The 14,222-nt window shown below is 46.6% G+C and overlaps 1 protein-coding gene and 1 long non-coding RNA gene across 11 annotated transcripts in view; one reads left to right on the forward strand and one right to left on the reverse strand.

Moving 5' to 3' along the window:
* Window positions 1-9,310: 9,310 nt before the first annotated feature.
* LOC135325115 (uncharacterized) lies at window positions 9,311-11,041 on the reverse strand. Its single transcript, XR_010386305.1, has 2 exons — window positions 10,721-11,041; window positions 9,311-9,750 (listed from the first exon to the last, which is right to left on the reverse strand). It is a non-coding gene; the product is annotated as an uncharacterized LOC135325115 (long non-coding RNA).
* Window positions 11,042-11,276: 235 nt separating this feature from the next.
* MAP4K4 (mitogen-activated protein kinase kinase kinase kinase 4) overlaps window positions 11,277-14,222 on the forward strand; it is a 166,582-nt gene continuing 163,636 nt past the window's right edge. For 3 of the 10 annotated variants that reach the window (XM_064502646.1, XM_064502642.1, XM_064502668.1), the window contains exons 1-2: window positions 11,280-11,658; window positions 11,970-12,035. In XM_064502646.1, coding sequence (XP_064358716.1) covers window positions 11,602-11,658; window positions 11,970-12,035 — 123 coding nt within the window. In that variant the 5' untranslated portion in view covers window positions 11,280-11,601. Of the gene's footprint in view, window positions 11,659-11,969; window positions 12,036-14,222 lie in introns of all 10 variants that reach the window. The other 7 variants (XM_064502624.1, XM_064502635.1, XM_064502609.1 and 4 more) reach the window with 5 other exon arrangements.

A 14,222-nucleotide genomic window follows, 5' to 3' on the forward strand; every position in this document is an offset into this window, starting at 1 on the left:
GAGTCCAAGGAACAGATAAGCTGATCAGTCCATGCTACCATCACTGGGGTGAGCAGAGGGAATGTGTGAATAACTGCTACCAGGACAAGATGGCTCAGGCATGAGATGTCTTAAATCCTCTTTTGCAACTAGAAGTCCAGATTCCCTTGTGTACATTCATCAACAGCATCTTACTGGGGCAGAAGTTCTGCACATCAGCATGCTGTTGACTGAGCTTTTTATTCATAGACAAGCCCTGACCTGCAATGGCAAGCAGTAAGGAGATAATGCATGTCCTTCGCAATGGTAGGCCCCATGCTGAAGTGTCAAATGCTTGAAGGGCACTGCATGATCATACAACCTGTCTTGCCTTGGGTTTTGAGTTGTGATGAGGAAACACAGCATAAAACTCTTGTCCATTTTTGCACTAGCCGGTACACATCTGGGCAGGATTTGGACAGAAGGCTGCATGATAATTTGGCAGAGGTGTTTTGTCTATGCAGCATGATGCCTGCACACACTATAGGAAGCTAGGCTGGATAAACACGCTATGCCTAAGCGAAGGCCAGAGTGTGGGGGGTGCTAGGGTGCAGTGTGGTCCTGGGCCTGGCTTCCAAAAGAACGTCCTGTTTTGGCTCTTCTTCCAGTGAACAGCTGGAGAAGATACCTTTTACTCCAGAGATCTCTATCCATGACTCCCTTTGAGAGCCCCCAAAACAGATTCACCAACACTCATCTGCTTCTCTACTAATGTTAGACTGTAGGAGCAGGTGGCCTGTGGTCACTGTTCCAGTGAGATGTCCTGGATTTCTGGTGGAAAGACCTTCTCAGAAGGTATTGTAAGGTCTGATAGCATGGTCTAAGAATTTGACCTTGAAGTTGCTGCAAAGGTTCTATGAAAATACAACAATTAGGATTGAGAAAGAGTATATAAAGCATACTGCCAAAAAAACAGACGTGCTAAGTGTTACTGAAAATCAAGTAGTTTGTGTCTAGCTGGGTACCCAAAATGACTGCCTGTTTTAGAAGAACCCATGACCTCCGATTTCTTGGCAGTTGTATAAAGTAATAATTTTTTTTTCTCTAACGTGCTCTGAGATCTCAAATAACTATATAAGATTTATGTGATACTATATCTACTGTCTTGTAAAATGGAGCACACAAACATGTTGGAAACTGCTGTGTGATGCAGAGGAAAGTTTTTATTTAAATATCATGACAGTTACCTTGCCACTGTAAAATTTCATCATCAAAAAATTATATTGGGAAGAAGGTGTTTCCGTCCCACGTTATTTTAGCCAAGAGAGGAAAGTGACTAATTGTTACAAAATGCTTGGAACGCCTGACTCTAGGGTAACCGGCCCTTATTTAAAACTCAGTAATTTAATCCAGGCCACTTTCTATTGCATTTTCAATACTATGAAAATATATATACATGTTATTTCCCAGCAGAGCAGAACGAACACCAAGTCTGGGCCTTTCTTTTCCCTGCTGCATGAGTTTCCACCTTGGTAAAAACGCATGATCAACCAGAGGACCATTTTTTGTGCTGGTGTGGTTCTGTGGAGGCCAACATCGTTCTGCCTGCAGGGATTTTTACCCCCAGTCTTGTCATGATTCAAGTGCAAGGGACAACTAGTTTGGTGAGCAAACATTCATCCTTAATGAGCAAAATTTCAGTCACCCCACTAGTGTAAAGACATCCTCTCTTTCCTGGGAGAAATCAAAGGCTTGATTAACAACAGAATTACAGGCAGGATTTGCGTACATCTGGCAGCGTTCTGGGGAACTCTGCAATGCATTCTTGCCAAATACTTAGGATCTGATTTGGGGAAACGCCCTTGTTCAGAAGCACATGTTTGCATGCCATTAACGTCCCACTGCCTTCAGTACTTAAGCTCTCTTTTGAACTGGGACCTTCTCTTCACCTGTGGTGTATGGCTTCAGCTCATCATTTGTACCTAGGTATTTACACCTAGTCCAAGTAAAGGATTCAGTTTGGGTTCATGAGTGCAAGAATGATAGTGATTACAGCAGCAATAAAAGTTCTCAAGTTCTCAATGCTGTTGGGAAATCATGTGCTGTTTTTTCTGTTCTTTGTATAAATTTACTTTCTTTTTCCATTTCAGGGTTAATTGAGCTAAGGGCAAAGTGCCTAATCACCATTGCCTAATGACATACTTGTTTCTGATGATGAATGCTTGTAGCAAATACACCAATCTTAAATTTTAGAAGTTGGTCACCAGAGCTTCCATTTAATATCACAAGAGCTACACCAGTTCACACCAGCTAAGAATCTATCCCCTCAACTTCACTTTGCCAGTCAAATCAGTAAAAGCTTCCAAAATATGGAGGAGTGGACAGTTGAAAATTTCAACAGCTGGCATTGCACAGAAGAGCACTGACCAGCTGCACGAGATTCATCTCACAAGCTTGAGATGTCTACGCTGGGGACTTCGACACCTGAACCAGCTATGCCAGACCCCTCTTTGCAGCCAGGGTAAGATCTCATTTCTCTGACTTGTTTTACGTCTCTCTTTCAGGATGAGATGAACTGTATCCTGGAGCTGCTTCCTTCTTCCTGTCATCTGTTAAAGGAAGTTAAGGCAATCAGCTTAGATCTAGACATCCAAAATGTATTCTACATGTGGATAGGTGAATCCCACATGTTTTATACTGAGGTGATAGCTATCTCTAGACTCGCATGCTTTTTTCAAATTGTTTCTCTTATAATCAGAAGATCCCCCAAAGCCTCCACACTTCGGAAGATAAAATAATTGTACTGATTATGAAGTTCATCTCTGACAGTTACACTGAGAAGTCTTACCAAAATGCTGTGTCACACCATCCCTGATATTTGGCTTCTTAAAACCAGATCACAGAACAAGATCCAGAAGGAAAGAAAATGAATAAAAAAAAATCCTTCCAAGCTACACTGTAGCTAAAATACTTTGCCTCACATCACCAAAAACAGCAATGCACTGGAACATTCAGCCTTTTACTATATTTTGATGACAACATTTTGTTTAAAATAACGATACCTGGAGGATTACATTGTGTCAATCACCAGCCCAAGGGTGACAAATACCTCTCATTTCAACCATCTATTATGACCAGTGGGTGTATTTGGTTAAATTATATGCTGCATGGTGATGCCTGAAGGCTTTGTCTCTTCCCACAGACCTTTCCCTGGCATTTCTATTGACCTGTCAGCAGCAGCTCCATGAGATCTTGGCTTTGATGTCAGAGTTAACTTAAGAAGTCTCCAGTGCCATGTCACCATTTCAGTCTGCCAATACCTCCTTCTTCCTCTTCGCCGTCATGGCCTCCTCAGGCAGGTCGCCGCAGTTATCTGTGGGGCCATGCCATAAATCAGAAGAATGGATTCACACTAAAACTCACTTCTTAACTCGATGATCCAATATGCAGCTCAGCCCTGCAAACCCTTGCTCTGGCAATAGGGGTTGCCCACTGAGGGGGCAGTGCTCCAAGGTACGAGGCGCCAGGGAAGGGGGGAGAGGGAACATTTTAAGTTAGCTTCACTGACAAAGCCAGAGTTTTGAGAAATTATGGCCTCTGTGGACCTCATGCTGTATAAAATGAAAGGGAAATGAAACCAATTAGGACCATGTATTAATTGTTAAAAACCTTATGTGGTATCATTTTTGCTCTAAGTTTCCTAGCACTGGGGTTTTTAATTTTTCATTTGAAAGGACAGCTAATGCTCACCTATGCTGTTTTTTCCTTTTGCATTTTGGTGATAATTCACTTTTCATTTTTAGAGCTACTTTCAGAACATAACTCCCTACTCATTATAAAATATAACACAAAATAAAAATCCCTTCAACTTTCAAATAAAAGTCATTTGGAAACTGAAGAAGAAAGTTTTCAAAGGGCAGACTTCAGTAGCCTTAATATTTGTTTAAAATATATGCTTTATACTTTAATTTTATTTTCTCTAATTTACTTCACTTAAGCCACAGTCCTCAAAGATTTATGAATTCACAGGGAGTTTGCACAATGCATGAAGTTAAACACAGGGATAAATTTATAGGATTAAATGCAGTAGCACTCTGACTAGGTGCACTGTGGGAATCTGCGCTCTCAGCTTTCCTCCTGAAGCCCACAGTATATTGGCTCCATTTTGATATCTTGATGACTTCTGTACCAACTAAGGCCGTGGTTCCAGAATTGTTATTACCATCATGTGGGCTTCCACTTTATCAATATCATCATGTGGGCTTTTTTGAATCCATTTGGTCCAGATGTAATCTCCTTTCTGTTCAGTTAGTCCAAGTATACAGAAATACTTTTGTGCCAACTTTATGCTTTTTTTTTTTTTTTTTTTTTTTTTTTTTTTTAACCTTTTTGCCAGGTTTAAGCTGGCTACAGGAGAACTGACAATACCTGCTCTGACAGAAGATGGTCTGGCACAAAATGATTCCTTCCAAATTTTTTGAACACATCTGAACTGATAGAGTTGAGTCCGTACAGGTTCAGTGCTTTGCATCATATCATTGTGGCATTTCTGACTCAGTACGTGGTACATAAAGACTATGTTCATGGCCATGTCAAAACAAGGACGAAGTTTATGAGAATTAATCCCCACCTATCTGCTCAAGAGCCTGGTAGACTTGCAAACTCAACTTGAACTCTGTTTATATAAGTTGGAGGCTTGTGAAAGAGCAACCCAACCACCTCCATGCTCACTGCTTTGCTCGTTTCTGTTCTTTCACCACACTGCGAGCACAACTGATCTGGATGAAACTAAAGAAAATCTGAAAAAAGGCATTATTGCAAACTCTGATCAGCTCCCTGATCTGGTTGATTGCAGAGCCCTGCAAGCAAAGGTACCAGCACAACCAGGAAAACAGTGCAGGGACAGGAACCAGAGGGCAGGCAGAAAGGTGTGGGGCATGTGCATGTGCGTATGGCGGAGAGGGCTTGGCACTGCCCATAGAAAGCCACAGCCACTATCATGTTGGTAGAGCAGTTTTTCTTACTCCAAAAACCACAACCGTGATGTGACTCAGATTTTTTGATGCTTGTAGTTGATTTGTCATTAGAAGACAAGGGTCATCCTCCCGAAGCATGGATCTCAGAAACTCTGGGTGAGAATCCCCAGGTAATCCCTGAATGAGATAAAGACCGTAAAGACAAATGTGAGCAGGGACAATACTGTCTGAGGAGTTCTGACTCAGACTGGGAGGAAAAAAGTTTGGCCAAAGCAGCTACAGATACAGCTCAGGCCAGATATGGCCCTGTATAAAGGGTGAAATAGGTGTCACGGTTTGGTCATGGGAAGATAACTGCAAGCCAGCTTAGCTGCAAGCAGAGATAGCCTGAGACAGTGAGCCACATTCATTAATTGCATGCTTTTTGTGGTAGATACACAGCTGGTCCAGAGACAGATAGCTGGTTAAAACTTAGAGCATACACAGGATCTGAAAATATACCTGGGATCTTCTGGATTAGCCCAAGCTTACAACAATTATTTTTAAGACAGCTTTATGCATTTTTGCGAGCTTTAAGCCTGGCCGCAGAACTGACAATACCTGGTCTGACGTAAAGTGTGAGATCCTGGGCTGAGCTGGGAATTCACAGTCTGGGTAGATCAATTAGGGATGTGGAGTCAGCGAAAGGCTGTGGCAGCATGCAATCACCCCTCCTTGTCCTGTTCTGTTCCTGGGATGGGAGCAGCCTCCTCGCTGAGGCTGCAGCTCCACGGGGTGTAAATCCTGTGTGGGCATGTTTAGAAGCAGATTCAAAATGCCCAACTATGTGATGCAAATTGCTGAACTTTACTCTGCCGGTTCAGATTTGTTCACAGCTTTCTTTGAGAGTGCATTTGTCCTGACAAACTTCATGCCATTTCAGTTATCATCTCCTCATATCACATAGTTTTAGATTGACCAGATACTGTCTTTCTTCCCCACAGCCAGAATAAAAGCATACATGTGACATAAACCCTGTATTATGCACTCTGGTTAATTCTGAGAGAACATTGTCACATGCTGATTCACGATCTGGATCAAGTTACTATTGCTGGGTACTCGAGTGCTGCCCAGACGCGATATTAATGATTGTAAGACTAAGGTTACCTTGTCTCTCTGTTCACCCATTTGAGGTAACTCTTTCACCCAAAATGATTTTTAGGACATAGTTTCATGACTTCTGCTTAATACCAGCTTAAGGGATCCTGCTCTTGCATTACTGCCCGCCACTCCTTCAAAGCAGGGCGTTTATACAAGTCAAAGCAAAGCCTGCAAAAAATAAAAAAGGTGGGGTCCGTTTAGCTCAGATCAGTCCAGTGATCGGATGGCAATACAGGTGAGTTGTACTGGCACAGTGAATAAACAGCCCAGACATGCAGCCAGGCTGGGAACGGGGAAGGGGGAACCGCTAACGCTGATAGCACTGACGGTACGGTGCCATCCTGGCTTGTTCCGAGGGGCCTTGGAAAGTGCTCTGCTGTTCTTCGCCACTTTTCTTGTGCTGGCAGAATTTCTCTTCAGGCAGCCCGTGTTGCAACAGTCCTTTCAATCCACTACCTTGGGTCTTTTAACACACACGAAGAAGCCAGGGGGGTGGACAGTGATTGTCTTGGGTGTCACTTACAGCTACAGCGAAACAAAGAGATCTAAGCAAGCTTCCCAGTGCCAGGGGCCTACTACGCACCACAGTGCTGTCTGCACGTCGGTCTGCGAGGTGGTGTGGTATCCTGGGGAGGTGGGAAACAGCCGTGCGTGACCAGCTGCAACCAGAGCAGCGGGAACACAACCACCTATACGACATTTAAGAGTCTGGGTATGTCAGCAGCATGCACATGGGGCTCTGGACGTGCGAGATAGCAGTGGTAGACGTGGCAGAGGAGGAGAAGAGCATATGCCACGGGAATGCTGATTGCGTCGCATCCTTCTGTGTTTGATCTGCTCTCGCCACATGTTGTATTAACCAGCACTGGGAGAACAAGTTGAAAGAACCACCCAGCCTCCCTCAGGTTTCAGAAGTCCTTTTGTAGTAGAAAAGCTGGACTGTGCAAAGCCTCACTCGGTCACACTCGCTGCTCTGATATTCCTCATACTAGTTCAAGCCTCTGTTATGGAGGTTCCAGGACGAGGTGAAAACCATTTTCCCAAAAAATACAATGGGGCACAGGTCTAACACTGCACACGGTCAAGTAGGTCAAAATCACTCCCATTTTTGAAATAGTGAAAGGGAGGGGAGGCAGGAAATGAGATGCCCCAAGGCTACATGCTGAATGAGTACCAGAAAAAAAAAAATGAAAAGACAGAACTTCCTGCCTCTTTACTCATCTCCTTGAATACTGTCGATGATTAAGCTCTTACAACACTAGTGTAGTTGATGACCTCTAGATCTCTGGTCAGTGATCAGGGCCCCAGTGTACTAAATGTAGAACAGAATAAAACAAAGACAATTTCAAAGAACTGGAAAAAATAGAGAGCAAGGAATTTATGTTGTGGCCAGAACATAAATGTTGCCCCCCTCAATTACTCTGCAGTGTGTCTTCCAGTAAGGAAGGAAGCTGCTGTAGTTCTACTCCTATGGGTCCACTGAGAGTTTAGATTGGCATAAGCCATACAATTATCACCTGAGAGGCAATGCCATGGTCACACTTCCTGCCCCACGTGCTGTTTCTGCCTCTGTGCTGCTCTCCCTTTTGCCAACACAGCAGTTCAAGCAGCCATGCAGTGAACCAGCCTGGGGAAATGACCAATATTAAAATTAAATTTGTCTTTTCCTTTGCTGGGCTGGCTTTACCATGAGCAAGCCCTGGTTCACTGCACAGATGTATGAACACTTGTGCTGGGACGAGGGACAAGGTGGCATAGGATAGAATGAATGGCCAGAGAAGCAGGGAGGCTGGACCTCCCTCTTTCAGGGATGCCAAAACTGCTCCAGAAACTATAGGTTCTCTGTTCTTCTGCCAATGTGAGCACAGAAAACAGACGTCTTGAGAGTCACAAAAACCCTGGCTGGCTCTGCAGCTTTCTCCTGCTTTGCTCCTGAACAGATGGAGTTGACTCAGATTTTTTGATGCTTGTACTTGATTTGTCATTAGAAGACACAGGTCATTTTCTGCTCCGTGTGTGGGGCAACTATCCACAGGGCTGAAATTAAGTTTCCTTTGATTTCATCTGCCCTATGGTCTTTGCCGGCCATGTCACTTGTCTCCTTCAGGAGGGCTGGTTTAACTCTGTGAGGAAGATTCAGACTGTCAGTCTTCTTTCCAGTGGTGTTAGGTTTGGTCTTCTAACCTTTAGGCTTTCCAAACTGGGCAAGCTCAACTGTGCTGGTAAAGAGCACGAACATGTGAACAGAGAGGTTTTGACTGCAGCCAAAGAGACTTCTTCCTCAAGAAAACAACCTTTTTATCTTCTTAGCTTGTGTAGGAAGGAAAAAGAAGGTGAGGTGCTGTGGTGCTTCACACTGAGAACTACTAATTTATGATTTTTTTTTTCCCTAAAGTTAGGGGATGCAACAATGTTCAATGAATCACTATCTCCTCATTAGCACTTCTGTTTCTCTATCTGTCTTCTAGCATAATAACTAAAACAAACATATAACTAAAACAAATAACAAAACTTACTGTAGTAAAGTATAAGCTCAAAAGCAGAGAGGAGTCATTATGGTGGAGGCACATCATTGCTATGTGAAAAGGTGTATTTGTGAAAAGGTATACTTGGACTCAGTGTCGGCTCTGCAAAACTCACACTCTGTTTCTCAAGGGCATGAGAAAGGTGCTATGTATTGGGCCTGGAAATCTTGCAGGTCAGAGTTTGGGCTTGGAAATCTTTGTAGCATCAAAGAGTACACAGTGACAGTGTCCGAGATAGCACGACCACTAACGAAGAGATTGCGCAATTACAATGGACATGTACAATGGAAACATCATTTCATACTCAATGGCAGTGCAAAGAGGGACTAGAGTGTTAGGAAAGGACTGAGGACAAGGACATGGCCATGACGCTGCATGGGGCCCTCAGTGTCGTGGATACCATATGGAAGTACATTCTGCTTTCTTAAAAAAAGCAGGCATTAGAAGTAGAAACAGTTCAAGGAAGGGCAACCTGGATGGTCAGAAGTATGGAATGGCTTCCATTCATGGCATCTCTAAGACTATAAAAACATGAATGTAATGGAGAAAATAAACAGGAAATGATTGTTCTCTGTCTTTTCCAACACAAGAACCAGCAGGGGTTTCTTGCAAAATAGCAGATATTGGTTCAAAGCCAATAAACAAAGACAGTCTTTCCTGTAACAAGTAGTTCACCTGTGGAACTTGCTGCTAGAGGACAAAAGAGCCATACAAATTCACAAAGTAATTTAATGGAAGAAAAAATCATCAAAAACTATCAAACACAGTGACACCAAATCCTACTGTGGAATCCCCTGAGCCACACGCAGCTGGGAGCTGGGACGATGCCCCAGGGAAGCATCATGAGACCAGTATGCTATTCTTCTGCTCTTCCTTCACCATTCACCACTAGCTACATTTCGAGACAGGATGTGTTTCCAGACACGGACAATTTGGTCTGACCAGCCAAGGCTACTTTCATGCATAAAAAAGACAAAAGAGTTAAACAAGCCAAGTAATGCAAATGAAGCCATTGATAATAACTTTCTGTGGAAAGCTAACTTTAAAACCTACAGCATACCTATGCCTGATCCTAGTATGTGTAGATACACTCAGACAGACCCAGCATCAAGCCCATTTGAAATCATTTGCCTTCTTAGGACTGCAGGTTTCTGTCCGGACAAAAAAAGTTGCATGGTCCAGGCCTAAGTATGCTTTCTCTGTAACTACACTTTAACTGAAGATGAAGTGCTCCATTAAACTGTTATGATAATTTATTCTTAAACTTTCTGCTCAACAGGTTTGCTTTGTGTTAAAAGTGTTTCTGTGATACTTATAGCTATGTTTATGTAATTTTGTGGTTAAAGTAAAAGAGAGAGGAAAACTTTGGTTCCCATAGGAAACATAACTCGACTTCTTGAAAACAGGTAGCATTCTTGCCATATCGGTGTGATAAAGAACTTCAACGAGAGGTAAATCCTGCCAAGGTTTACACCTGGGTGCAACCGCCTGATGTGACTAGCTCAGGAGAGGTTAATGAGGTTTCCCCACGTGATTGAGTTTCTGCTGGTGGATCTTTCTGCGCAGGAATGGGGACTGGGACAGCTTTGGCTATCAATAAGTGATTTGTTAAGATGCCCTCAACGAGTTTGTTGGATCTGATCCCGGAGGCCAGTATTTGCCTCTGTTTCTCTGAGGTCTTTGATGAGGCAGGAACGGTTTTGCTATGGGCCTGTGGGGTTTGGTGGGGGAAAGAGGGTGATGAGATTTTGCTGGTCATCTGGATGGAGATGGGAGGGGAAACACCCCCCCCCCGGTGGCTGCATCTGCACCCCAGCACCTTTTGCATTATTATTTCCACCAAGCGCCCCGTGACACCCGTAGTGGCCGGCTAGGGCTCTCCCTGCCGTGCCCCACGGGTGGGGCGAGCGCCTGGGAGGCCCCGGGGGACGCCGGGGGCTGGCGAGCCGGGCGGCGCGGAGCCCACGGCCCCGCCGCGGACATGCGTGGGCCGCCCCGGCGTCGCCGCAGGGCTATTGTTCGCCGTCGGGCAGCGCCGCAGCGCCCGGGCAGGGCTCCCGGAGACGGCTTCCTCCTCCTCCTCCTCCCTGCCCCTCCGTCTTTCTCTGTGCGCGATGTTACCCAGAAGTGCTTTGGTGCGCGTGCGTTTCCGCCGGTTTTTCCTGTTGGAGAAGGGAAGGGGGAGCTGTTTTCTCTCTCTGCCTCGCTCCCTCTGCGCTCGCGGTGTATTTTGTGTCCCTTTTCTCCTCCTCCTCCGCCGCCTCCTCCTCCGCCGCCTCCTCCCCGGTTATCTTTGTCTGGCTCGCAGCACCCCGCTCCAGCGCAGCGCCCCTGCCCCGCCGCCGCCGCCGGTGCCCGGCGCCGTTTCATGCGAGGGCAGCGCCGCGGGGGGGGCTCGGCGCAGGCGGCGGGGGCTCGGCCGCGGCGGTGGGCGTGAGCCCCCCATGCGAGAGCGGCGCCGGGGCTGCTGCCGCCGCCGCCGGCTCCCGGCGTGAGCGCCGCCCCGCCGCGGGCCGGGCCGGGCCGGGCCATGCCCGGGCGCAGGGCGCGCCGCGACGCTGCCAGAGGCTGCCGGCCCCGGCGCCGCTCCTGCCGCCGCCGCCGCGACATGGTGTGAGCCCGCCGCCGCGGGGCACCGAGCGACCCAGCGAGCCGCCCACCGACGGGCGCGGGACCGCCGCCGCCGCCCAGAGCCCCGCACGCCCCGCGGGGAGACAGACGGACCGCAGCACCCCCTCCCCTGCCTCCCGCCTTCGCCTCCCTCTCTCCCCCCTCCTCCTCCCACCATCCATCTATCTATCCATCATCACCCCCCCTCCAACCCCTCCCAATGCTGAAGAGTTTCAACCCGTCGGGGCTGGAGTGAAGAAGGGAAGGGCGAAAAGGAGGAGAGGAGCTTCGCGCGATTCACATCTTCTTCGGCGAGGGGGGGGGCGGTGTCTCTGTTATTTGACAAAAAAAAAAGGAAAGGGGGAGAAAAAAAATAAAGAAGAGACGGGAAAATGGCGAACGATTCTCCTGCAAAAAGTCTGGTGGACATCGACCTTTCCTCCCTGCGGGTGAGTGGCGGGGCGGGGGGCAGCGGCGGGGCGGGGGCCGGCGCGCCCCGGTGGCGCGCCCGCGGTGGGGAGCGGCGGGGCCGGGGGGCCGGGGCGCGGAGGAGCCCCGCGGGGGCGGGCGCGGGGCCCGGGGCTGCTTTCCTTTGTTTGCATGTATTGGCATGTGCGTGGAAAAACAGGGCTCAACAGCTGCACGCCGCCAGCAGCCAGCCCCGCTCGCTGCCGCCAGGCACGGGCCCTGCCGGGGCCATCGCTGGACGAAAATGTAACCCCGCTCCCCTTCTCCCCCTGCCCCCCTCTTGCCCCTCCAGGACCCCGCTGGGATTTTTGAGCTGGTGGAAGTGGTTGGCAATGGCACCTACGGGCAAGTCTACAAGGTTCGTGTCAGAATTTCTCTCCTCGCGTTATCGGCGGTTTCTGGACGGCACCGCCTGCCCCGTCGAGCCGAGCGCACGGACGGGGGCGAGCCGCCCTCCCCGCGAGCAGCGCGCTTGGGGGACATAAAAATGCTGTCCCTGTCGTTGCTGCTGCCCGTGACAAGTTTGCCAGCCTCTTGGCTCCTGCTTTTGAAAAGGAGCGGAGGGAAGGGCCATACAGCGCTTTCCAAAGTACCCATGCTGAAATGATGAAATATTCCCGCCCCGCCCCACCACAATAAATGACCAAGCCGAGTGGACACTGTCCAGAGTGGGTGCAGAGCCCTGTAAATAGGTCCTCGGGCTTACTCAAAGTCGCACGAGTCCTCATGGAAGTTACTGCTGCTGCGGTGACTTTAAACAAAGGCATTGGCCTTCATTAAAATTGTCACCCAGTTTCCTTGCTGGAAAACCTTCAAAGTGCCTGAGCTGTACAGTCCAGGATACTGCATCAGAGCCTGCTGCTATGCCTTGTGCAGCGGCTGTAGTGGGGGGACAAAGTGACAGAAGGCAGCCTAGGCAGGGAAGATTATTTTCTGAAAATCAGAAATCCCAGAATAACCTGTTTGACAAGCGTATGACTTTAGAAAATAGAAATAGGAGAGTGTCCATGTGGGTGTGAAACTAGCCTACTTTTTTTTTCCAGTGTTCAGTCAGTGGAACAAACAAATCTTGAGATTGCATGACTTTGCAGCGAGTGGTAGCTACCAGGATGACTAATTATTCACACAGTCTTAACACTTGGCTAAAGGCAGAAGGATCTAGCCTTAAATTGTGTAAAAATGCAAGGAAAATTTGCAGAGGGAAAGAGAACTGAAAGTAACTGAATATGGCTATCTTTTTTTTCTTTTTGCTTATAAACAAGACAGTTTAATTTTTAAGTTTTCATGATGGCAAGATACTGCTGCATGCAACTTGCATAGCTAAAAGAAAGCATTTCCGTGTGTCTTTTGCAAATGAAACACATGTCAGTTTGTTTTGAGGGAGTGAACTGCAGCCTTCATGATGGAGAAGCGTTCTGTCTCCACAGCAAGCAAGTTGCATTTTAAGACTAGAAATAAAATAACCGGGCTGCTTCGTTTGCAAAAAGCTGGAAAACCATATGTGGCTCAGAAGGCCGGAGGAAGATGGAGAGATTGATTAGAAGCTGCACTTTGGCATCACCTTGGCTAGACCGTTTTTTTGTGTGTGTGTGTGGGGGGAGTAATCCTTCTGCTCCAGAGCTTGCATCACCTGAACTCTTACAAAAAAAAAAAAAAAAAAAAGTAGGGTGTGAATGTGTAACTTTAAAATCTCCTGTTAATTATTGCAATTTGGTGCATTGTTTCGTGGCTTACTTGTTAACACTTTGACTTAATTAGTGAACTCCTTGCTGGTTTAACTGTCTTGACAATAGAAATTGCTAATTTCATTTTCATTAAGTGTGATAGAATTCTCCCAGAAAGGTTTTTTTTTTTTTTTTTTTTTTTTTTTAATGAGACTCAGCAAATGCATTTATCAATTTGGAACAGTGAATGATCACCAGAGAGAGATGTAAGGGGCAGTCGTGTTGCTCTGATAACGTGGATAGCAACAGACAGTTTCTGTCAGGGCACTAGTTTTAGTGTAGGTCCCATCAGATTTCCCCTGCCCTTCCTCACTGTGTAGGAAACGGTGAAAATGTTTCCTCTTGTCTACCAGCTGAAGAAATGCTGGCTTGGGTGTCAGAAATAAAAGAAGTATTTCAATACTGATTTGCTATAGAACCGTTTGGAGCTTAGTACCTTGGGCAGGTGTGTAAGTTTGGATTTGCCCAGGTAACTGCATGTTTGTCCATGTTTGTGCTAGCCTAGCACGTATCCTTAAGATGTGGACGGGTAGCAAGGTTGTGCATAAACAAAAACATCCTTTTGTGAGCAAAGCTGTGCTTTGTTCATAGAAGAATATGTAACAAAAAGAAAATGTCAGTGGGCTCTGCAATAGTATTTAACTTTTCTCAGCCACTGTTCTGTTTGGACAAATACTCCAGAGACATGTAAAGATGAAACTATGTGTCTATGTTTTGTGGGCTTTTGGAGGAACTGCATGGCTGAGGGAAAAAGCTGATTAACTCTTAACTGTGGTTGCTTGTTGCCTTCCACTTTCCTCCTACCCAGCAACCTAGGCTTG

The sequence above is a fragment of the Dromaius novaehollandiae genome, chromosome 1 (genome assembly GCF_036370855.1).
Source record: "Dromaius novaehollandiae isolate bDroNov1 chromosome 1, bDroNov1.hap1, whole genome shotgun sequence".
In the NCBI taxonomy this organism is placed as follows: Eukaryota; Metazoa; Chordata; class Aves; order Casuariiformes; family Dromaiidae; genus Dromaius; species Dromaius novaehollandiae.